Source organism: Bos indicus, chromosome 27 (genome assembly GCF_029378745.1).
Source record: "Bos indicus isolate NIAB-ARS_2022 breed Sahiwal x Tharparkar chromosome 27, NIAB-ARS_B.indTharparkar_mat_pri_1.0, whole genome shotgun sequence".
Classification (NCBI taxonomy): Eukaryota; Metazoa; Chordata; class Mammalia; order Artiodactyla; family Bovidae; genus Bos; species Bos indicus.
Genome location: NC_091786.1, coordinates 7187080 through 7212110, shown reverse-complemented (window position 1 = coordinate 7212110; position 25031 = coordinate 7187080). Strand labels below are relative to the sequence as shown.

Here is a 25031-nt window from a genome sequence, read left to right as displayed (position 1 = left end):
CACAAGGCAGGTATAAGAAGCAGAAACCAAATGGAAGTGAGGGCTGCAGGGGGACAGAGGAGGGGGGTTTCCTCCTGGAGCGGGGGTGGGGGCTTTCCTACGGGACTGGTGTGCTGGTGATTCTGGACACCTGGGGTGCATGTTTGAGGGGAGACGTGGGGCAGGACAGGGTGCCCTGGGCTGGGAAGCAGGAAGGTAGTAGACAGAGGGGCTGGGGAAGGTCAGGCCCCCAAGGAACAGGGGGTCACACCCCTGGGAACACAGAGCACCCCACCATGATTCCCCGATGGTTCACATGGGGAGCTCAGAGAGCATCCTCAGGGATTTCAGAATTCGCCTGGGATTAGACACCACACAACAACCTCAATGACCAGTGGGCAAGATTCTTTAACTTTGAACAAAATTTATTCTGGTTTAAATTTTAGACTTTCTGTCGAAGGCCGCAGTTTCTGTCTCTGCTTAGGTCCCGGCCGCATCTTCTCCTTCTTTTACCTCCACCTGCAGCATTTTACTGAGGGCGTGAAACAGGTGCCAATCTGTCTCAGGTTTCCAGGGCACCTGATCGGCACACAGATGCCTCTATTCAGACGGCAGCTTAGAGGATTACTTATTCCTTGAGTAAATCCTAAAAAGAGAACAAAGAGGGAAAAATGTGTCAGCAGGAAAGCAGCATCTCGAGAAGGCCCGCTGTGTCCCCTCTGAGTGAGGCCCTGGGGCTTTCTGTGCTGAGATACGGACATGGCCTCGTGACAAGATGTGAGTCCAGGACCCCGTGGACCAGCTTCCAGACAGACACTGACCCTGCCCAGGCTCTGGTGGACCCTCACGTTTTCAGAACCACAGGCTGAGGGTTGTGAGGACCCCGGTTGTGTGCGGGGTCAGCTCCACCATGAAGGCAAAGACTGGGAAGCTCTGCTCCATCCACCTTCCCGCCAGGAGTCAGAAGCCACCCACGGGTTCTATTTTCACTGTTTAGTTTTCAAACTCATGGAGTCAGTAAAGTAGTGGAGCTGAGATAGGAGGAAAAGATGCAGCTAAACGTGTAAGCACTGTTTAAAGAGAACTTACTCTTAAAGTAACTTACAGCTGACAGTGACAATGGTTCAGAAAAAAAAGTTTTGTATCATCGTCTCTACTGACTCAGAACGCTTTAAGCACTAGTGCGAGTAAGCCCCCCTCCTCCGCCCTTTGTGGTTTCCTCCCAACCAGAGGCCTTCCTGTCTTCCTCACATGCCTTTTTCCTCTTGACCACAAGGTACCTCTGGGCCCTCTCTAGTTCCCCGCCCAGGGATTGAACCAAGGCCCCGGGCACTGAGAGGCCACATTTCTTACACCCCTGTCCTCTCTTCCTGCCACTGTGTTAAGAGTTGGGTTACAGTCATAAACAACACTAATCAGACAAGGCCTTGTCACTTGATTTTGACATCTAATCAATTGTCTCAGGTCTCAGTCTCCGCAGCTTCTCCCTCCCTCCCTCCCTCCTTCCTTCCCTCATATTTTCATCCATTTCAGGAAATATCAAGGGTAAGATGAAAATCAGACAGCCTATCCTGCACACTGCTTTGGATGTGCTGTGTCCCATCTATGGAGCAATGGGAGCATCAGCGACGTGTCCTGGAGGACCTTCCTGCTGAGGAGACTCAGCACGGAGCATCCCAAGGGCAGCTCCTGAAGCCCATGCTTGGCCTGATTCTTCTCTGGACTTCTCTGGTCCCCCAGAGCTGCCACCCTTCAGATAGAGAGATTTATAAAGCGACATTCTGCACTTATGTCATGGGACAAAATCAAATTTCTTGCTTTTATGAAAAGAAAAAAAAGGTGAGTCACTTAACTGAGACATCTTCTGTTTCCTCCTCATGAAACCAATGAGGAGACAGGATCAGAAGCTTGGACTCACTAGAATGGCTTATAAACAACCAGGAATTTTGCAGGGCGGTTCTCAGCCCCCTCTCCCTACTAAGGACTCAGCACTGGCTTCTCAGAAGCATCAAATATGGTGGGTTTACTCTGACCACGTGTAGATGGGGGTAGCAGGACAGAAGGAGGTAGAAACAGGAGAGAGAGCCCACGTCTGCCCCCGGGATTGCCAGGAGCTCACCTGACCCAGCAGACAGGACCAGGAAGAGAAGTGTGAGGAGCAGGTGATGGAGCCTCATGCTGGCGTCCCGAGCTCTTCGGCTGATGCTGGAGAAGAGGCTGCTCTTGCCGCTTTATAAAGGTCCCAGGTTCTGGGAGGAATTCCACGCTGGCTGTGGATTTGGTTATTAGGAAATGGTTAACTGAACCTCTTCCCTGTGTGTCATGGGAGTGGCCTTTATAGCACAAAGCAGGGGCAGTCACTTGTATGCTAATAAGGCTGTGGAAAGGCCAGGAAAAGCTTTCCTGCTGCCCTTTAACCACAAACTTCTCCCTGGCAGTCAGTTCAGCTGATGGGCAGGGGTGTGGCAAGGGGCACAGACTTGCCTGTTTCCCCTGGCAGGGGCACAGACTTCTTGCTGAACCTTCACTTACCCGCTCCCCAGCACCACCCTTGCCCTTCCAGGGCTTTGAATCTGCCCACTGTTTTTCTATGCAGAAGGAAATGGCACCCCACTCCATTACTCTTGCCTGGAAAATTTCATGGTTGGAGGAGGCTGGTGGGCTACACTTCATAGGGTTGCAGAGAGTCAGACATGACTGGGAGACTTCATTTCCTTTATTTCTATAGTTCCTTTTGGGCTGGAAGCACAAGCTGGAATCAAGATTTCCGGGAGAAATATCAATAACCTCACATATGCAGATGACACCACTCTTATGGCAGAAAGTGAAGAGGAACTCAAAAGCCTCTTGATGAAAGTGAAAGAGGAGAGTGAAGAAGTTGGCTTAAAGCTCAACATTCAGAAAACTAAGATCATGGCATCCGGTCCCATCACTTCATGGAAGATAGATGGGGAAACAGTGGAAACAGTGTCAGACTTTATTTTTTGGGTCTCCAAAATCACAGCAGATGGTGATTGCCGCTGTGAAATTAAAAGATGCTTATTCCTTGGAAGGAAAGTAATGACCAACCTAGATAGCATTTGAAAAGGAGAGATATTACTTTGCCAACAAAAGTCCATCTAGTCAAGACTATGGTTTTTCCAGTGGTCATATACGGAAGTGAGAGGTGGACTGTGAAGAAAACTGAGTGCCGAAGAATTGATGCTTTTGAACTGTGGTGTTGGAGAAGACTCTTGAGAGTCCCTTGGATTACAAGGAGATCCAACCAGTCCGTCCTAAATGAGGTCAGTCCTGGGTGTTTTTTGGAAGGACTGATGCTGAGGCTGAAACTCCAATCCTTTGGCCATGTCATGTGAAGAGTTGATTCACTGGACAAGACCCTGATGCTGAGAGGGATTGGGGGCAGGAGGAGAAGGGGACGACAGAGGATGAGATGGCTGGATGGCATCACTGACTCGATATACATGAGTTTGAGTGAATTCTGGGAGTTAGTGATGGACAGGGAGGCCTGGCGTGTTGCAATTCAAGGGATCGCAAAGAGTCGGACACGACTGAGCGACTGAACTGAACTGAACTGATAGTTCCTTTTGGAGAAGGAAATGGCAACCGGCTCCAGTGTTCTTCCCTGGTGAGTCCCATGGACTGAGGGGCCTGGTGAGCTGCAGTCTAAGGGGTTGCAGAGAGTGTGACACAACTAAGCAACTAACACACACACTATTTCCATGAAAGGCTGTTTCAGGCCCAAATAGGGACTAACTCGTTCAGAGGCAGTTTCACTCCCTGGGCAAGACTTGCTGACTCCCAGCATCCTCAGAGACAGCCACGCTCTTTCTTTCTGCCCCGTGGAGCACTGAGGGAAGAGACCCAGTGGTCCCGACCTGATCCCCACACAGGCTAGCCTGTTATGGGATGCCAGCAACAGTCACCACCAAAATCTTGGTTTTCTTTGCTCACCAGAGCTGAATAAAAATTGTGGAGACAGAGTTTGGAGGAAACAGAAAGATGGCTTTAATCATTAAGCCAGCAGAAGGGAGAACATGATAGGTTCCTGCCTCAAGGAGCCTGTCTCCCCTCCATCGGGAATCCAGGGGATCATACAGTCAGGGCTCACAGTCAGGGCTTGGAGATACGGGACAAAAGGCGTAGGGGTCCTGAATTCTCTCTTTTGCACTGTTGGGAAACAGTCAATAGGACAGTGTCAGGTAGCTAGGTATTTGGATCTGGCAGTTGGTCCCTGTGGTTGGGTCCATTGTCCTTTGGGGATTTCCTGGTGACTTTCTTCCTGTAATACAAAAGGGGGAAAGCAAACCACTATGGGGTTGCTTCCAAAGAGAGTGGACCATAAAGATAAGCATCAACATGAGATAGCATAGAGCAAAGGAAGGGAAAAACAAACTATAAAGGGAGGTTTATGATGCAATAAAGTTAAGTATCAGGACATGGCTAGAATAAGATAAAGCATAATAGATGCAGAATGTGGCTCCTTCAGAAATGGAGGGCCATAGTTGTCAGGTGTAGTTCGCATAATAGGTTAGTCTTCTGCAAAGAAGAAACTTGGTTATCAATAAAGACTGTACGTTAGGAACAGTTAAAGTGGAGAAAGACACAAAAGGGAAAAAAGAAAGAAAGAGGGGAAAAAACTTTTATTAATTCTCTGCAACACAATCACACACCTGTCTCATGAAATCTCAGTGGGACACGTGATGGGCAGATGGGTGCTGTGTTTCCTTTCATCAGAGAAAAAGTGGGAGGATGAAGCTACCACTAAACGCATCACCCAGCCTAGTATCACAAAGCAGGCCCAGCAGTGGGGACCCCTTCACTGGGTTAGGGGGACTTCCACCACCAAGTAACATCCATCACTTAGTAACATCCGTCCATCTTAGTGTTGGAGAGACACTGACCTGGCTTTTCAGAAACGCTAAATCTCAGGATGGAACTTGCCATGCAGCTCTGAGTAGAACTCCAAGCCCTTTAGAAATGTGGGTATCCAGGAGGACCCCATCCTGAAGGAGCCCCCGGAGCTTCAGTCCTGTTCATGTCCCCCGCTGTGGCTCAGAGTCTTGCACCTGAGGCTCGGCAAAGCCATGGAGGCTGCCTTGAGCAGAGAGAGTCCCTGGCTGGCACCCAGGCATAGGATTTTTCTGATGGAAAATAAGTTGTCTTGATCACAGTTCCTTCTGAGATCAGATCAGATCAGATCACTCACTCAGTCGTGTCCAACTCTTTGCGACCCCATGAATCACAGCACACCAGGTCCATCACCAACTCCCGGAGTTCACCCAGACTCATGTCCATCGAGTTGGTGATGCCATCCGGCCATCTCCTCTGTCGTCCCCTTCTCCTCTTTTATCAATGCCTCCCAGCTTCAGAGTCTTTTCCAATGAGTCAACTCTTCGCATGAGGTGACCCAAGTACTGGAGTTTCAGCTTTAGCATCATTCCTTCCAAAGAAATCCCAGGGCTGATTTCCTTCAGAATGGACTGGTTGGATCTCCTTGCAGTCCAAGGGACTCTCAAGAGTCTTCTCCAACACCACAGTTCAAAAGCATCAATTCTTCAGCGCTCAGCCTTCTTCACAGTCCAACTCTCACATCCATATATGACCACAGGAAAAACCATAGCCTTGACTAGATGAACCTTTGTTGGCAAAGTAGTGTGTCTGCTTTTGAATATGCTATCTAGGTTGGTCATAACTTTCCTTCCAAAGAGTAAGCGTCTTTTAATTTCATGGCTGCAGTCACCATCTGCAGTGATTTTGGAGCCCAGAAAAATAAAGTCTGACACTGTTTCCACTGTTTCCCCATCTATTTCCCATGAAGTGGTGGGACCGGATGCCATGATCTTCGTTTTCTGAATGTTAAGCTTTAAGCCAACTTTTTCACTCTCCACTTTCACCTTCCTCAAGTGGCTTTTTAGTTCCTCTTCATTTTCTGCCATAAGGGTGGTGTCATCTGCATATCTGATGTTATTGATATTTCTCCCGGCAACCTTGATTCCAGGTTGTGTTTTTTCCAGTCCTGCGTTTCTCATGAGGTATTCCGCATATAAGTTAAATAAGCAGGGTGATAGCATACAGCCTTGACGTACTCCTTTTCCTATTTGGAACCAGTCTGTTGTTCCACGTCCAGTTCTAACTGTTGCTTCCTGACCTGCATACAAATTACTCAAGAGGCTGATCAGGTGGTCTTGTATTCCCATCTCTTTCAGAATTTTCCACAGTTTATTGTGATCCACACAGTTAAAGGCTTTGGCATAGTCCATAAAGCAGAAATAGATGTTTTTCTGGAACTCTCTTGCTTTTTCTATGATCCAGCGGATGTTGGCAATTTGATCTCTGGTTCCTCTCCCTTTTCTAAAACGAGCTTGAATATCAGGAAGTTCACAGTTCACATATTGCTGAAGCCTGGCTTGGAGAATTTTGAGCATTACTTTACTAGCGTGTGAGATGACTGCATTTGTGCAGTACTTTGAGCATTCTTTGACATTGCCTTTCTTTGGGACTGGAATGAAAACTGACCTTTTCCTGTGCTGTGGCCACTGCTGAGTTTCCAAATTTGCTGGCATATAGAGTGCAGGACTTTCACAGCATCATCTTTCAGGATTTGGAACAGCTCCACTGGAATTCCATCACCTCCACTAGCTTTGTTCATAGTGATGCTTTCTAAGGCCCGCTTGACTTCACATTTCAGGATGTCTGGCTCTAGATCAGTGATCACACCATCGTGATTATCTGGGTCATGAAGATATGTTTTGTACAGTTCTTCTGTGTATTCTTGCCATCTCTTTTTAATATCTTCTGCTTCTGTTAGGTCCATACAATTTCTGTCCTTTATTGAGCTCATCTTTGCATGAAATGTTCCTTTGGTATCTCTGATTTTCTTGAAGAGATCCCTAGTCTTCCCATTCTGTTGTTTTCCTCTATTTCTTTGCATTGATCACCGAAGAAAGCTTTCTTATCTCTTCTTGCTGTTCTTTGGAACTCTGCATTCAGACGTTTATATATTTCCTTAACCCTCTCTATATCTGGTCCTTGTCCTAAAAGTCACTTGATTGTGCTATGCTTAGTCACTCAGGCATGTCTGACCCTTTGTGACCCCATAGACTGTAGCCTGCCTGGCTCCTCTGTCCATGGGGATTCTCCAGGCAAGAATACTGGAGTGGGTTGCCATGCCCTCCTCTAGGGCATCTTCCCAAACCAGGGATCAAACCAGGTCTCCCGCACTGGAGGCAGATTCTTTACCATCTCAGCCACCAGGAAGCCTGTCAACCAATACAGCCTACCATGTTTTCTTTAAATTAATGTTTCCATAGCATATCTGTCAGCTCAACAGTAAAGAATCTGCCTGAGATGCAGGAGATGCAGAGACATGGTTTTGATCCCTGAGTCAGGGAGATTCCCCAGAGGAGGGCATGGAAACACAATGCAGTAATCTTGACTGGATGATTCCATGGGGATCTCAAGAGTGTTGGACATGACTGAGGGTCTAAACAGTGACAACAGCAGATCTGTTTCCATCCTTTCATTTTAAATCCACTTGCCTTTTTATTTTATGTCTCAAGTGGGGTTTTTATAGTTAGTTTATATCGGATTCATGTTTTTTGTTTGTTTGTTTGTTTGCTTGACTGAAATGTCCACCTCTCTCCTTAAGATAGGGTCTAGAATCTTAGCATTACACTTTATCCCATCAAGCTGAACCAAGATTCCATCTAGTATCATACACTTCATTTTTCAGAGCAGTTTTAGAATTGAATGAAAAGCACAGAGTTTTTAGGCAGGCTACACAGGCAGGCTACAGTTCACAAAGGATCAGCACCTCCACAGTCCACAGAGTAGCAGAGTTGGACACAACTGCAGCGACTGAGCACACAGGCACACACCCCTGATCCCGAAGCCCATTGCTGGTTTTCTGTCCAGAAGTGAAGATGCCTGCACTCTCTGAACTTTGACCCGCTCTCTTCAACTCAACTCAAGAATTGTTGGTTTGTATGGATTCTTGTTGCCTGAGCTTTAGGCCTGGAAATCTGTAGAGACTGGAGATGTCATAAGTCTCACTTCACTTGTTTTCTTTTCTTTTTTTATAAATGGTTAAGCACATAACATTTATTTAGCTAATTCATTAATTTTGCTGTCTTGGACCTTACTCATGGCAGGCAGGATCTTAGTTGTGGCATGTGGGATCTAGTTCCCTGACCAGGGGTGGACCCAGGCCCCCTGCATTGGGAGCACAGAATCCCAGCCACCAGACCACCAGGGAAGTCCCTCACCTCACTTGTTTTCTTCTCTCCTCAATTACGGTCCTGCACTGCTTGTACCAGAGTCTGAATCAGTAGTTTCACAGGTTTTGCCTGGTTCCTTAGTTGTGTACTGTAGGAGGGCAGTATAGAGTCCCATCACAGTCCTTTTTTTAAATGCTGAATTGTGGGGTCCAATCTCTTGTCTTTGAAGGTGTGCCCTTTCATCCTGAGATAATATTGTAACCCTGAATATACTCAGGTAAACAACTCCCCTCACCTCGGCAACATTCCTGTTCTCTCCTGCAGCTGCATGTTCCTGAATGATGTCCCTTGCTTTAGTTCCTGCTGAAGATCCCAGTCCCTTCGAGCTTTCTGGTTATTTTCCTGCATGTTTCAGGGGCAGTGATGCAGGTTCTATGAGCAGGTTTCTGTCGCTCTGAATCCTTTTGCTTCCCTCCCTTTCCCTCCCCTCCTCTTTCTCATCCTCTTTCTATATCCTCAGCCTGTCTCATCTTGTGGAGAGGAAACTGCTAAAGGAGAGGTAACCCAGCTCCAAGCTTGTGTAGACGGAGGTTCCAGTGAGCTACCTGTACCACCTCATTTATTTTACCCAGCAGCTTCAGGCGGGAGGTAAGACCTTAGGAACGGGAGCTCTGTCCACTCTGCTCAGAGGGGCTCGGGGGTGGAGGTCTCTTCTGATGGACCATGGGAGGAAGGAAGCAATGGAAACCACGTGGCCGCCAGTCGGCGGGGCTTCCCTGAGACCCACCATCATGACCCAGGGTCTCCGCAGAAGCTCTTCCCTGAGCCCTGTGCTCCCCGGGAGTGGCTGCCCCCTGAGCCTCCCTGGACTCCCCTGTCCTCTGCCCACACCCATCCCCACTCCCGGTTCCCAGCTCTGGCATTTGGGGCCGCCCTTCTTGTTCTGTGTTTCTTAGCTTCTGTTCATTTCTCCCACCAGCTGTGTCTCTGTGTCAGTTATTGCAGGGTTGCAAAAACACGTGGTCCACATCATGCTAACGCAACTTCAGCTGCAGTCTTTGGCCAGTTTTGGTGAAGAAACTTTAAAATTTTCAAAGTCTGTCTTGTGTCTGTGTGTGTGGGGGGTGAAGGGGCAGTGGGGACGGTGTGTTCTCAAAAGGTTCTGCAACCCAGGAAAAGTTACTTCAGAGTGTAGACACCCACAGCCCATCCCTGTGGGGCTTTCTGGGGGTGTCTTCCATCTTTTTCCTCTTCACTTGTCCAGGTTTGGTTGTGAGCCAGTCAGGGTTCTCCACAGAAATAACCCATTTCTTTAAGGAATCATCTCACACCATTATGAAAGTAAGCCCCCAAACAAACAAACGTTTTGGCAAGTCCCCAAACAAACAGATCCAGTGCCAGTGCGGTAGACCAGCAGGACTCAGGGAGGAACTGATGCTGGAGTTCAAATCTGAAGGCTGGCTGCCGGCAGAATTCCTTCCCTTTGCGGGGAAGTCAGTCTTTGTTAAGGCCTTCAACTGATTGGATGAGGCCCACCCATGTCACACAGGGGTAATAATAACCTGCTTTACCAAAGTCCACTGATTTAAATATAGGTCTCATTTCCAAACATCCTCACAGGAACATCCAGAAGGACGCTTGGCCAAATATCCGGGCAGCAAGGCCCAGCCACGTCCGTACGTAAGATGAGGCACCACAGGGAGGTTCTCAGGTTCGCTCTTCTCTGTCTTGTCTCCCCTTTCCCTCACACTGTGGGTTTCCAGCCAATAGGAGCTTTGAGATGGACAGCATTTGTGGTCCCTTAGACGTGAGAGGACACATGGGAGTGATCCTCTGTCCCTCCTGTCCGGCCCATTTACCCATTTTAAAATGAGACCTAAAGGGCTCTTTTAATACAAACCTTGCATTTTGTCTTTGCCAATTTTCAATTGAAGCAGAGCTTGCATAGATTGAGGAGCATAGGTCCTGAGTGTCCAGCTGGAACCCGCATCCCTGTCAAACTATGGGATGTCCCCATCCAACCCCAAGTGACCTTGACCCCCTCCACTCCTCCTCTCCGACCCTCTCCTGCTCATCCCGCCTGCAGAACTCTGTGGAATTTGGGTGGTGGGGTCAGGACACATTCTCAGCAGTGCAAGGACCTCCGGCTTTGTATTCCAGTAGTTCTGATAAGTTCCCATAGTTTAATGCCAGTAGTTCTCAACTCACATGGTTTTTCATTGTAGTTTACCTTTAAATAACATTTACCCTCATCTTCACTGAATGGTGGGCATTAGTCCCTTAGACTACAAGGAGATCCAACCAGTCAATCCTAAGGGAAATCAACCCAGAATATTCATTGGATGCCTAATACTGAAGCTCTAATGCTTTGTCCACCTGATGCAAAGAGCCAAGGCATTGGAAAAGACCGTGATGCTTGGAAAGATTGAGGGCACAAAAAGGAGGTGGCGGAGGATGAGATGGTTGGATGGCATCACAGTTTCATGGACATGAATTTAAGCAAACTCCGGGAGATAGTGAAGGACAGAGGAAACTGGAGTGCTGCAATCTGTGGGGTCACAGAGTTAGACATGACTGGGAAAGCAACTGAACAATAACAAGAACAACAATGACCTCTGGGAGGGGGAAGGGACCACGAACTTGTCTGTGTTTGGCTCCTGACAGGTAGTGCATGAAGGCTTTTGCCTCAGTGACTGTTGAGAAAACACTGAGAACCAAGGGGTCTTGGTCGTTTACTGGGCTCAGATTATGCATGTGGCCTCTGCAGCAGGGAGCTGGAGGCACCACTGGGGTGGCAAAGGGAGCCCAGGGTGTCCTGCACTATTTTCTGCTATTCTCAGCCTCTGAATCACCAGTGTTGTGATCAGACTGCCCCCTGTGGGTCTGATGCTCTCAGGAAGCTCTGTAAAAAGGAAAAAGATAGAGGCTTTTTGCTTAGGAGACCTAAAACTTACACAGCACACCTTCCTACCATGGTGTGGGTCTGAGGCACTCAGGAAGCTCCATAAACAGAAAAAAAATAGAGGCTTTTTGCTTAGGAGACCTAAAACTTACACAGCACACTCTCCATGAGTGTCAGGTAGGGAGAGAATGAATGGGGGACCTAGGCTTTTGCTTTTGTTCAGGTATAGGGTTGAGGGTCTGGGTTTTCAAGGATGCTGCTGCTGCTGCTGCTAAGTAGCATCAATCATGTCCAACTCTGTGCGACCCCATAGAAGGTAGCCCACCAGGCTCCCCCGTCCCTGGGATTTTCCAGGCAAGAATACTAGAGTGGGTTGCCAGTGTCTTCTCCATTCAAGGATGCACTATTGGTGAATTTAAAACATACAAGGGAGAATTTAAAGTGTAGGAAGAGAAACAAACCAACAAGTGACCCAAATGGCCAGTTACAGAAATCAACCAAGGTTTCTAAAACAAAGGAGCCTGGGGAGGGGGCCGTGGCCTGGCCATTTCTCTGGCGTTTTCTGGAGTTCTGTGAGCCAGTAGCAAATCATACAACCTGAAGGGGGAGGTACTGGGATTCCTGAGTTTGTAGCCAAGTCAGGCAGAAGTGTAGGGGAGCTGGGGACCCATGGATTGGCATCTGAGGTGGGGACAGTCTTCTGGAACTGGTATCATACCTGTGAGGCTGGCCCTCCTTCTGGGGTGGTTAGTGGCAGAAGTGAGCTGAAGCCCTGGACACACAGTTGGTGTCAAGAAGGCAAAACACACAAACAAAACCCTCTCAGCCAGGACCTGTGAACCCTCTTTAATCTCAGTTTTAAACAACTGCTCTCGACTTCCACCTCCTGTCTTTCTGGCTCAACCCTTTGTAGATGAAGAACCTAGAATCCTTGACTTGATGCTGCTAAGCTCCTTCCCACGCCCCCGGATTCAGCTTGTTTTCAGGACGCCTCATGCACAGCGGGTCCTGTCTCCCCACTGGCCCTGCTTGGATGCCTCCTTCCCCTCCGCTTGCCTTCATTCCCCACGACCGCTTCATGTGGCACCTTCTCCTCCAAAGCTCCCGTCAGGTCCCCACTCCCACTCTCAGCTGAGAGATGTCTTGCCAGGTTTTCAAAGAAAATCAAAGCAACCAGAAGTGAATTTCCCCAGTTGCGGCCCCCAGCTGTGTCTACGTCTGTGCCCACGTGTGGCGTGTGATTCTCTCCAAGCTCCCTGCACACCTTCCTGTCTCTTCTCCCTGCCCCTCTTCCATGGTCCCCACCACCTCCTTTTTCTTTCAGCATCTTTGAGAGATTCTGAGTGGTTTCTGTTTGATGATGACTGCTCTTTGTCCAGGTGAAATATTCCTGTGCTATTTTTCTTAATTTATTGTATTTAACTGCTTGCTTTATACTGATTTTTTTTTTTTTTAATTTGTGCCGGCTCTTAGCTGTTGCATGCAGAATCTTTAGTTGCTGACACCTGAACTCTTAGTTGTGGCATGTGGGATATAGTTCCCTGACCAGGGATCGAACCTCTGCCCCAGCATTGGGAGCTCAGAGTCTTAACCACTGGACCACCAGGGCTGTCCTTGTACAATCTACTTTAAAGAGGTTTTGTAGGGTAGGTAGACAGAATTGGGTCCCAGGCTACAGGGATTTCTCCCTATGATGCATGATTGTTACTATGAATACCTTCTTTCAATGGGTAACCAATGAGAAAAACACAAATGGATCATCCACATTCTCATAACCAGATTCACAACTGCTGCCTCCTAAGCAGACTGCTTCCTACCAGGGTGGCCCCTCATGTGATGGTTAAGTCAGCACATCTCTTCTCCTTCCTGATGCTGAGCTTCCTGTGCTATACAGCAGCTTCCCACTAGCTAGCTGTTTTATATATGGTGGGTTTATAACAGTCATTTACCTTCACTTCCTGAATCCAGTCTATATATAGCTACTGAGTTATTTCCAGATTACAAACTTGACAGTGTTATTTTCTCATTTAAAGTCCTTCAGTTTCTTCTCTTTGCTTACAAGACAAATTCAAATATCCAAACCTGAGTCTACATATCCTACAGTGTTTCCTTTTTCTTTAGCCAAAGGACACATGACTTCCCAAATTCACATTGAAATCTACACCTTTCTATCTTTGCCTATGAGCTTTCTTTTTCCAGGACTGGCTTCACCACTGTGTGTGTGTCTGCCTCATAAATACTGACTCATCCCTTAGACCATAAATCAAAAACTGACCTCACAGCAAAGTATTCTCAACTTCTCCCCCTGCTCCCACCCCCACACCATAGGAACAGGAACAGCCATTCCTTCCTTTAAGACCCTTCCTCCTCACTGCAGTGAATAGTGATGAACTGTTACAGTGTGGATCTGTTTGATCCAGCTGAAAGCCCCTGCATTCTCGGAGCATATTTTGTTCATTTTGTACCTGATTCTGCCTAGGAACTGGAAATCGTGGGAGCAGAGGAAATGGGTCTCAGAAAGAATGGTGCTGAGCCAAGCTGCCCTGTTCCCAGAAAGGGGGCCAGGAGAGTGCTAGAAACTGAGAACCAGGTGATGCCCAAAGGGACCCATCTGACTGTTTCCTATCTTTGTGTAATTCCTCTCACTTGAGCGCTTTGCCCAGAAACTTCAAGGATGTTAGATTACTATACTCGTGTAACATGAAGCAGGAAGATAAGCCTACATTCTGAGTAACTTACTTCCTTTTATTAAGCAGGAGGGACAAACATATTTTCTCCAGAGGCAAATAACTTGGCTTTTACTTAGCACAGGAAGTATCGTTTTGCTAAGAAACCATTCATCGGAGCCTAGTGTCAGCAGGTGCGAGCCCTGGGCTCCGATGCTGTAGTATCTCTGGGTTGAAGGGGCCTAAGTCATCATCGCATTTTCCAGATGAGAAAAGTAATGTCCAGAAAAGAGAGGGTACTTACTTCCCAGGGGTCCAGAGGCAAGTGGCATCTCTGGAGCCACAGCCCTGGTTTCCTGACTCTAAAATTGGTGTTTTCTCAGTTAATCCTAAGACTCATTAATGACACTCTTTCATGGATGAAATGTCTATAGAGTTCTGAATAATAATTAGAAGAGAAATCAGAAAATAAAAGATTAAAATGGTGAAATTAAGCAATGTTGTGCTATTTCCTTTTATGGACACTTTTGATATTATTGCCAAAGTATTTTTGTCATTTTCAACCTAAACCATTTTTAAGTCTCCCTATTTCAAATGCACCTGATGAAGCACCCTCCACAGACCAAGGTACTGAAGACCCCAAGACTCTTTACCTCTTCTCAGCTGAGTTCATTGCTTCCCTGCCCCTGCCCCCTACTTGCCCGCTGATGTGATGGTTAAAGCGCATGTCTAGCTATGATTTATGGCATTGTCTCCCCAGACATGTTTTCTCTCTTTTTCTTGCTGGTATGCCGCCCTATTTCCTCTTGATTTCCTCCCTTCTGCAGGGTGATCTGACCATCTGAGCCCTAAGCCCGTGCCACGGTGTCACAGAGAGCTGTTCCCCATCTTCTGTCTCCTCCCGTCCTCAGTGTTCCTGGCGCTACAGCACTGCTCGGACCCTCCGACACCCTCCACTCGCCCAGCAGCTCAGCTCTGGGGGGTCGGTGGTGACTGGCTCCCTGAGCTTGCTGAGAGGCAGGGCAGTGACGAGTCCCTCGCATTTTGCTGCCTCGCTTCCCCTCCAGTCTCTGCAGATGAGCCAGGCATGGGTACAGAAGCCCCAGGCACCAGGCCCTGGCCCTTGGGTCCCTGCTAGGAGGTGCCGCGTGTCCGCAGGTGCCCACTCTGATTTCTCTAGTTCACTAGCGCCCAGTGATGGGAACATGGCGGGCCGTCACGGCGCCTCCAGCAACAGGCCCTGGAGGACGAAGAAGAGGCTCCTCAGGCCCCGCTGCCCACAGGAGTGAGAGAAAGTGTGTGAGCGAAGCTGAGGGCCCGGACGGGACGGGGTCTCGGCTCGGGGGACCCCAGGCGGGAGCCAGAGGACCAGGCGAATGGCTGTCCTGCGGCCCCGCTCTGCGTTGGGCCCCAGCGTCTCTCTGAAGGGCCTGGAGCCACACGCCTCAGAACCGGGGGGACCTGGGGGTCAGCTCACCCAGCTCTGGCATGTCTCTGACGAGGGCCCGGAGGCGCCATGAAGGGACGTGACCTGTAGTCGGTGGTGGAGCCGGGACCGAAGTCCGGAGTCCGAAGACTTGGTCCAGCGTCATCTTTCCACCCGACATCCCAGAGGTGTCTGAGGCTGCTTCTGAGGGAGGGAGGGGGCTGTGGGACAGGACATGCCCAGTGGCGGGGCCTGGCTCTGCGTCCACCCGGGGCTCAGTCCTCCTGACCTCGGTGTGGTCCTGCTCCCCACGAAGGGAACGGCTGCTCGAGGTTGTCCCCCGGAGGCCGCACAGAGGGTTCCAGTGCACTCCACACGGAGAGGGTCTCGGGGCGCTCTGCATGAAGCTGGAGCGGTGCCGCCCGACGCCCACACACTTCCGGGCTCAACGGACGCACTTCACTGAAGCCGCCCATGCGCACGTGGGATGGTGCCTCCCCCAGACCGACCAGAGCAGAGCATCGGGGGCTTGAAGGGCCCCTTCTTGTTCTCACTGGAAGTAGGACCCCGAGACTGGAGTGTGTGCAGAGGTGGGCAGGACGGGGGCTGGGGTTCATGAGCCCCTGATTCAGGAGCGATGAGTGAGCCCCCTCCGGGTCCAGCACGGAAGCCGTGGGAGCCCGGGCTCAGATGGGAGAAGTCTGGGCACAGACTAAGGAGAAGAATCCCACGTTCCTATGGTTCTGTCAAAGGTGCTTCCTGTTTCCAGGCTCGAGTTATTCTCCGTCTGGTTCACACCTAAGGGCTCAATGCTGAGGAGACTCAGTCTTGGGTTTTCAAGACCTCGGAGTCTTGTAGGTGAAACAAGGTCGACAGGTAACAGGACTCCCAACTCGTTCATGACTCAAGGACGTCATTCTCTTTCTCTAGGTAGAGAACGAGGGCTCAGAGTGAGGCCTATCCTGTCAGAGTGCAGTCAGTAAGCTCCTCAGGGCAGAGCCGAGTGGGAACAGAGCTCCCAGCACCTGACAGAGAAGAGAGGTGCTAATCCAGGGCCACATGCTCCCAGCCCTGCTCTGCTGGACGAGCACGTGGGGAGCAGACTGGGGCCTTTTATGGCCCCAAAACTGAAGAAGAATTTTATGAAATTCTGTGACTGCTCTCTCTCCCTCCCTTCTTTCCTCCATTTCTATTTTCTCTCCTTTGAAGTAGCAACCATCCTTGCCTTGGACAATTTCTCTCACTGCCCAGACATCCTCCAGCGACTTCTCTCAGGGTCAATACATAGTAGTAGCCCACATTCCTAGGCCCAATGTGGTTTTTTATCTCGCTCTAACTTTCATCTAGTCAAGGCTCTGGTTTTTCGAGTGGTCATGTATGGATGTGAGAGTTGGACTGTGAAGAAAGCTGAGCACCGAAGAATTGATGCTTTTGAACTGTGGTGTTGGAGAAGACTCTTGAGAGTTCCTTAAACTGTAAGGAGATCCAACCAGTGCACCCTAAAGGAGATCAGCCCTGGGTGTCCATTGGAAGGACTGATGTTGAAGCTAAAACTCCAATACTTTGGCCACATGATTCAAAGATGTGACTCATTTGAAAAGACCCTGACAGAGCTACTAGTAGGTCACTTCCACACCCAAAAGTAGGCATTGAGTGATTAGAGAATTCTTTCCAAACATGTTGTTGCGTCTTCATGACCTTAAACGTCTTATTGGTAGTAAACTTCTCCCTCCTCCCAAATCCCTGGAATAATCTAGATGATTTGTGAACTAAATCAGTTGAATCACTTGGCTCGTATAACCCAGTATGAGACAAAGTTCCTTTATTCAGGCCCAGACTGGAGACCTCTTGCCACACATCACTGTGTGATCTTGAGTTCCACTGGACAAGGCTTCCATCTGATGAGCCTGTGAGAGTTGGGTAGGTTTTGCATGATGGGGAGGAGGGGTAACTGGTGAGGCACACGGGGCAGTGGTTACTGACCCTGCGGTTAACACCCAGAAGTTCCTGTGGCAGGAAGGGTTTGTGTGTGTGTCTATATATATATATATATATATATATATTTTTTTTTTTTTTCCTGTCTTTTGGCTGTGCTGGGTCTTCGTTGTTGCACGGGCTTTTCTCTAGTTTTGGAGAGCGCAGGCTACTCTCCAGTTTCAGGGCACAGGTTTCTCATTGCAGGGGCTTCTCACTGTGGAGCCCAGGCTCTGGAGCACAGGCTCACGGTGGTGTCTCAGGGGCTTAGTTGCTCCCACACGTGGGATCTTCTTGAACCAGGTTCATCAGCAACACTGACATCTTACATCAGAACAGAAGGTGAGGGATACGAGAGGGATGTTTGCTATTGGTGTTTAGCTGGGAAAGAAGGGGATCCCAGTCAGATGGTGAGACCCCCAGATTTCCACATGGGACTTCCATGAGGCTCCATATAAATGTCTTTTCCTTTTCCAGACAGCACTAGGGCGCTCAATTTTGAAAGACCCTGCCATCTTTGGGGTGAAATCTGCCTGAAGCAAGAGATGCCGAGCTGTGAGCCCTTCAGAGGACCCTGCCGGGCATCCACCATTTGCTGCAAAATAAAGTCGAGCTGATGGAGGCAGCCCAGCTGAGGAACCTGGCGAGAGACCCTGAGCAGGTCTCCTCTTGTGCAAATAAAAGCAGACAGTTCTCACATCTACACAATTGAATGTTTTATCATTAAGACTGATGTTGTTTTCTATGGCAGGGTAGGCAGTGGGAGGGAGTCAGTTATTATACTTTAAATCCTTGCCTGGAAAATTCCATGGACAGAGGAACCTGACAGGGTACAGTCCATGGGGTTGCAAAGAGTTTGGGAGGACTGAGCGACTGAACACAAATGTTGCAACAGTGTTTTCATTCACAGAGCAAATGTGACCCTTAAGCCACTTTGGCCTGAGGCTGGAGTCCTGAGAGGGGTGCGGTCATTAGGTGTCTTCCTTATTCACTTGTCTTGTCCAAGGCGTGGCCCTGTCTGTAGTTTGCTGAGTAGGCCGCCTCTCCATACAGGTGTCACTCTCCTCCCTCTGGGGAGGGAGCAGGCCCTGACAGGACCACAGCTCTCTGCAGTTTACAGAGCAGGTTTAGGGCAGGAGGATGGAGACAGGACACAAGGTGCCCAGGAAGCGGGGGACAAAGAGGAAGGACAAGAGACACGAGCATTCTTCGAAAACCTGAACAATTTCACAGGAAAAAAAGAGTGTGACTGGCATTGTGGTGATGTGACGAGGACCAGTTCTATAACTGGGTACCAATCAGTGATGAGTGGGCTTCCCTGGTGGCTCAGATGGTACAGAATCTGCCTGCTATGCAGATTTCTGGGTTGGACAGAACCCCTGGAGGAGTAGACAGCAATCCACTCTAGTATTCTTGCCTAGGAAATCCCATGGATAGAGAAGCCTGGTGCACTAAAGTTCATGGGGTCAGGAAGAGTCAGACACCACTGAGCAACTAACACTTCCACTTGACTTTCAATCATGAATAATTAAAGAAAATTCAGAACAGGTTAGCAGATGAACAACCAGTGTACTCTTTCTGGCTTCTTTGTTTTGCCTCAGGTTTTATTTTTTTTAATTCCTCAGCCAAAGTCACATATTTCAAGCCTCAGCACCATCATAAATTATAACAACTGGTAAGGAAAGTCACTGCATTCTTCTTTATAAAAATTATCCTGCTTATTCTTGCAAGTTTTCCCTTTACAGGGTATTTTAAAATTAACTTGGTCAATATAAAAATATTTTTAAATCCTAATTTCTAGATTATCACTAGTGTATGGAAAGTCATGAGCCAATTTATCATTCTTTTAAAATGTATAATAATTTTCACTTGATTCTAATACTTAATCCTTGAGGAAGAGACCAGTAGGACATCATGCAGTAATAAAGAATTCATTATCTAGAGTCAGATTCCTGATTCCAACTTTAATTTCACCACAGACAAACTCGAACACCACACTGAATATCTCTAGTCTTATTTTTTCCCCATGGATACCATTAGGGATGATATTAGTATTGGTATAATGTAAGACTAGTTTACTTCTGGTTGTAGGAAGGCCATCATAATCACCTTCAATACGCTTCACTTTGTGGGTTCTGATCAATTGCATAAATGTAGGATTAGTAATCAGCCATCATCTTGAGATGAGAGGGAAAATAGAAGAATTTTTGAGTCAGTCACTCTGAAGACATTTGTTACAGAAAAATGCTTCTTTCAGAATAAGGGGGATCATTTCTTATGAGAAGCCCAAGATTTTCTGGGTGAGAAAAAACTGAAATCTTACCCCCAGCTGCTGAGGCTTAAGTTAGGGATGGCTCAGCCAAAGCCCAGGGACAGAGGAGAGAAACAGCAGGTTAAGGAAAACCAAGAGGAGGGTGCCTGGATGTCTGTTAGCATCACTGACGGCATCTTGAGCTCATGTAGCTCCCGCCGACCTTCTGCTGACCCTGCCCGGAACTGGCCTGTGTGGTGAATCACATCTCTGTCATCAGGGTCTTGTAGTTAATAGATATTGTTTAATAACCATTAGGACCAGGCAGCCTCTATGCTCTGTTAGTCCCCACACAATGAGGATAACCTGCCCTGATATATTCTCATGTGACTAGTTACCCTTTCACAAATCGTAGGAAAATAGATTCCTATTTCCAAGCCCCCACCCACAAACACCAGGTTAGAAACAAAATAGCCCCAGTGGCTCCTCAGAGGGAGCCTTGGAGTCCTGCTCTGTGAGTAATAAGGTGCTCCCCCAACCTTGGTAAAAAACGGACTTATTGATTATACCCAGCAGCCTCCTCATTTTTTGATCTCAAGATGCCATCTCAGTCTGCTGAGCTGTTTTCATTCCTTCTGTCCTTCATCAGGGGCACTAAGCCCCTGTTCCAAACTTGTTTTGATTCAGGCTTTGGCTGAGGAGCAAAGCCCTTCGACTTTCACTTACCCTGGAACTATGCTGTGTTTTATAGTACAAGAGTCAAGAACATGAGGCTTTATCGGTCATTAGACATCACCATGGCCTGGACAGGGCCCTGAATCAGCAGGGTCATTCCTAGAGCACAGATAAAGCCCATTGTCAGATGCAGGGGGACCGTCTTCTGTACAAACTGAGCCATGTGGCATGCTACAATAGATCTCAGACACCTCTCAGCATCTGAATAGAAGTGAGTCCTAAACCCTGTGATAGTTTTCCTTCTCGAAGTCCCATTCGGTTAAGTGCAGGAGTGACTATTGGAAAAATAAAAGATTGTATCTTGACTGTACCTGTGCCTGAGTTGAAGTAGTGGATGGTACTAACTCCATGAAAGCAAATGGGAAAACGTCATCTAAACCATTCACAGGTTCCCATAGAGTAAGTGCTCCTTCAGTTTTAATCATTCTTTTAGATTTTTATTTTTTTGATGTGGACTGTTTTTAAATCTTTATTGAATTTGTTACCCTATTGCTTCTGCTTTATGTTTTGTCTTTCTGACCACAAGGCATGTGGGATCTTGGCTCCCCAATCAATGTTGGAACCCCCATCACCTGCACTGGAAAGGCAAGTCTTAACCACTGGACTGCCAGGGACATCCCATCTATTCATTCTTTTTTTTTTTTTTTCCATCTATTCATTCTTATTTTTACTGTCATCATCATTGTTGTTCTCTTCTGGTCCTGCACCCATTAAGAGCTAACAAAAGAAACCTCTCCAGCTTTGCCCGGAACATTGTAAATCGTTGTTCCTGTTCATATCATGGACTTTCGAAGTCCAGCAAATATTTTACTTAGTACTCAGATCAGAATTGAGCACTCTTCCACATGCAGTCACCCTGATTGGACCTATAAAAGAAGCTTTGGCCCGCTTTTTTTCAACCCGCTGAAATGCTGTTTGTTTTCTCCTTTCCAGGAACTTACGAGGAGTCTCTTCTGAACCAGCTTTGAAGCTGTCTTACCTCCTCATCTATGTTGTCTTCTTTTCTCAAGTGATACCAAGTAAATGTCTCTGGCATTTCCCTGTCATATCTGAGTTCAGTTTCGTTTCTCCAGCCTGCTCCACTTTCAGAGAAATACCCTGGTGTCCCCAAAGCAGGTCAGGGATGCTAATCTGGGAAGCGAAGAAAAGGGAAGTTTCCCAGTCAGGTTTGCAGAAGGCCATCTGGCCTGGAGGCATAGAGAAGAAACCCTGAAATCAATGGGAAAGAATGGAAACAAACCATCATCTGTTTTCTTTAAAGTCTAATATGATGACATAGTCATAACATACATAGTCTCCTTTTTTAAACCTTCCACCTACTGACGTGTGTCTGAGCTGATAGCAGTACCTAAAGTTTACCATTTGCCTCATTCCAGAGGCATTTTGTTCCTGGCTGCAGAGCACGACAAAAGAGGAAGCTTAAAGGTATTCTTTAGAAGATAATTCATATAGGTAGAACCATGGCATTTTGGGAAAAAACACAGATGTATATTCTGCCCCATATCTTGAGCAAGCAGTGGCAGGGGTGAGAAAAGAAGGAGAGGCTGGGGTATGAGCCCCTGTGTGATTGCTCATGGCATCACAGAAGTGCTGACTGTCACAGGACAGCTCAGAGGGCAGTAAGATCACTTGGATGTGTGGGAGGAGAGCGGCTGGTGTGGCTAAGAGGGGCTGGAGGGTCCCTGAGAGCCAGCACCTTGCCTCCTGCAGGGAGTCTTGTCTTTTTCCACCATGTTGAGCTTGGTGCCCAGCACCCTTCATCCTCTGTCTCCCCTCAGTCACTTCCTCCCATAATCACATCACACCATGTGGTCACTCAGTCGTGTCTGACTCTTTGTGACCCCATGGTCTGTTCAGGATCCTCTGTCCATGGGGTTCTCCAGGCAAGAATAATCAAGTGGGTAGCTATGCCCTTCTCCATGGGATCTTCCTGATGCTGGGATCTATCCCAGATCTCCCACATTGCAGGCAGATTCTGGACCACCTGAGCCACCTAATGTAAATACACTCATCTGACCAATCATTCCTTTCCTAGGTCTCACTGCCTAGGGCTCCTCATGCTTCCCAGGGTGTTAGCTCACAAAACCTGACAGATAATGAGCTAAGCGAGCAGGGGCTGGATGGATGCAGTAGCTCCCCCGATTCCCACCCCCAGACCCCATCCTTTGTCTGCTTCTGGTCTACAAGCCACTCTGTGCTCTGGGCTCACTGGGCACAGTCATCGATTCTGTGGCCTCACTCAGATGAGTGACCCCAAGTCAGTTTCCTCACTGGGCTAACTTTCAATCAGAGAGAAGGGGGTGTAGATTCCCTTCCTCCACTGCGCTCTGAGGGGATGTCCAGGGTAAGAATGAAGATAGAGCCGAGAACTCCTCATGTGAGATTTTTGGCACAGCGCTAGGACATCCATGGGTCCAGCGATGGGCGGTCCTGAGGTCAGAGCTGCTGGGTCACAGCTGCCATGATGAAGCCCAGCGTGGCATGGGTAGGCATCAAGACAGCCTCTACAATGTGGCATAGAGCTTCAGGTGCAAGGCCCTGTGATGAGCAAGCTCTCTGCTGGAAGCCAAGTGCTAGCACCTTCCCTCCAGCCTGTGGGTAGAATGAGCAGTTCAAGAAAGTGGAAAAAAGGTTGACGTCCCTGAGTGGGCAGAGCGGAGAGTGTGACCCTGACACCAGCCTTGGCATTGACCCCACAGGGCGTTGACCCCCCCAGGCCAAAGCCAATGAGAGCCAGCCCACTGACCACTCAACCTGGGCTCCAAAGCTGGTGACCTCTACTAATGACCCAGACCAGTGAACAGGCTGGACTTAGAAGGTCCTTGGTGGGACCTTGCTTATCTCCCCCACCTGCTAAGAGGAAGGAAAATCAAACTTTTTTTTTTTAATTTTTGGATGTGCTGGGTCTTTGCTGCTGAGCCCGAGCTCTCTCTAGTTGTGGTGACTGGGGGCTCCTCTCTACTTGTGGTCCTCAGGCTTCTCATTGTGGTGGCTTTCCTTGTTGTGGGTTCTGGATTCTAGATCGCAGGCTCAGCAATTTGGCACATGGGGTTAGGTGCAGCAAGGCATGTGGGATCTTCCAGGACCAGGGATCAAACCCGTGTCCTCTGCACTGGCAGGTGGACTCCCAGCCAGTGGACCACCAGAGAAGTCCCAAACCAACCTTAGTCCTGGTTTGGAGCCAGGCGGGCTATTCCTTTTCTCTTTTAGAAACTTCTCTCCCCTCAGCTGGTGCCCTGATCATTCTAGGTCCTTGGCTTCAGGGTCTTAATATTTAGATCTTTAATCTTAATTGTAAGACTTATCTGAGAAACCCTGAAAGCAGGCGTATGTTCTTAGCCTGGGAATAGTGAGTGACCTTCAGAGTACTGCTGACACTCTTCAACTGTGTGGGGCATATGTGTGAGTATGTTCACAGATTCTAGTAAATATCTGAGGGCTGTGCTACCATCTTGCCTTCAGCGGGATCCCTTGCCAGGACGATGAAAACACAAACTTACAAAATTTTAATGTGCTGTTTCCAAAAGACATCTGATAACCCCACAGTGGTGCATTTCAGAGGGCACAATAACAGGCTGTAAATGTCAGCCCAAGAGAGCTGTTTATACTCTCTGATCCTAGTTTCCAAATTACAGCATAAAATTTCTATTCACAACAAATTTGAAATTCAGCCTTTCTCTACTGAACAAGCAAGTATAATAGGAGGGACAAAGTGAGGGAAAAGAGGTGCATAAGACAGAATACTTTCCTGGCAGTGTATTTTGGGGATTCCTGTTTGAACTGAATTATTTCTTCCCCCGGATCATGATCTCAAGACTTTCTTCCAAAAACAGACATTTTTGTTCTTTCTTCAGGTTGTAGAATGCTTAATTTGTGTGACTCTCACACAAGTGTGTGCCTGGGAAGAAAATAAATTGCCTTCATCACATGGTAAACACTTCAGCTGTATGATGGACTCATGTTTGATGGAACTTCCTGAATTAAGTAAACTGAGGAATTCACATTGAATGGATCATCCCTGAATTACATTGGAAAGCTGAAGCCTCATTCTATCCTTTTCTTTATTCATCGACTATTCTGTCAACATCTATTGAACACCTACTGTGTGCTAGAAACTGTACTGGTAGCTGAGGCCATGGAACCAAAGTCTCTTCTCTTACACAAGTTGGGTGAATGAAGGATGTCTTCCCAGTGAAGGCCATGTGTGAGCTGAGGCTATAAAAAGCAACTACAAATCAGGCAGGGAACTCGGAGGACAAGTAGCTTGAGTGTGTTTCAGTGTGAGGAGAACACAATACGCCAGAAAGACGACTGACACTGTGTCAGGTTTTAGATTGAGAACCTGGCTGAGATATGATGGAACTCGAGAAAGTATGGCAAACAGTTGAAGGACCTGAGACACTAGAGAATTTGTCCTTCATCCTTTTAACAGAGAAACACTGAATATTTTACATGGAGGTGTGACGAGGGATGGGAACATGGAGAGAGCGGAAACTCAGAGGCCACTGAGATTATCAGCAGTGACCACAGCTGCTTCAGAAAGCAGTTTGCTGTCTCTTGTGAAGTTAAGAACATGTTGACCATGTGGAAACCCATATGCCAATGGAAACACAGATATCCTTCCACAAAGGGACACAAAACCTCGGTGACTTTTCATACTATAACATGCACACACACACACACACACACTCAAAGCTCTTTCCCTCAGTCCATACATTTATAGACATAGATTAACAGGTTGGCTTTCCTGGGGCTCAGTGCTAAGACTCTGCCAGCGAATGCAGGAGACACAGGAGATGTGGGCTTGATCCCTGGGTCAGAAAGATCTCCTGAAAAAGCAAAGGACAACCCACTCCAGTATCCTTGCCTGGAAAATCGC

General features: G+C 47.9%; 1 protein-coding gene and 1 long non-coding RNA gene across 3 annotated transcripts; one reads left to right on the top strand and one right to left on the bottom strand.

The window, feature by feature from the left end:
* Positions 1–383: 383 nt before the first annotated feature.
* Positions 384–16142, bottom strand: LOC109553570 (uncharacterized). Of its 2 annotated transcripts, XM_070781651.1 has the most exons (4): positions 15482–16079; positions 15244–15396; positions 2099–2249; positions 384–625 (listed from the first exon to the last, which is right to left on the bottom strand). In XM_070781651.1, the coding sequence occupies exons 1-4, from the start codon at positions 15807–15809 to the stop codon at positions 604–606; spliced, it is 654 nt and encodes a 217-aa protein (XP_070637752.1). In that variant the 5' UTR covers positions 15810–16079; the 3' UTR covers positions 384–603. The 2 variants fall into 2 exon arrangements, with proteins under 2 accessions (XP_070637752.1, XP_070637753.1); XM_070781652.1 differs by lacking the exons at positions 384–625; positions 2099–2249 and adding an exon at positions 2258–4261 and having other exon boundaries at positions 15482–16142.
* On the top strand, positions 15679–17903 carry LOC139180192 (uncharacterized). The gene is made up of 3 exons (XR_011564502.1): positions 15679–15782; positions 17023–17112; positions 17374–17903. It is a non-coding gene; the product is annotated as an uncharacterized lncRNA (long non-coding RNA).
* The last annotated feature ends 7128 nt before the right edge of the window (positions 17904–25031 follow it).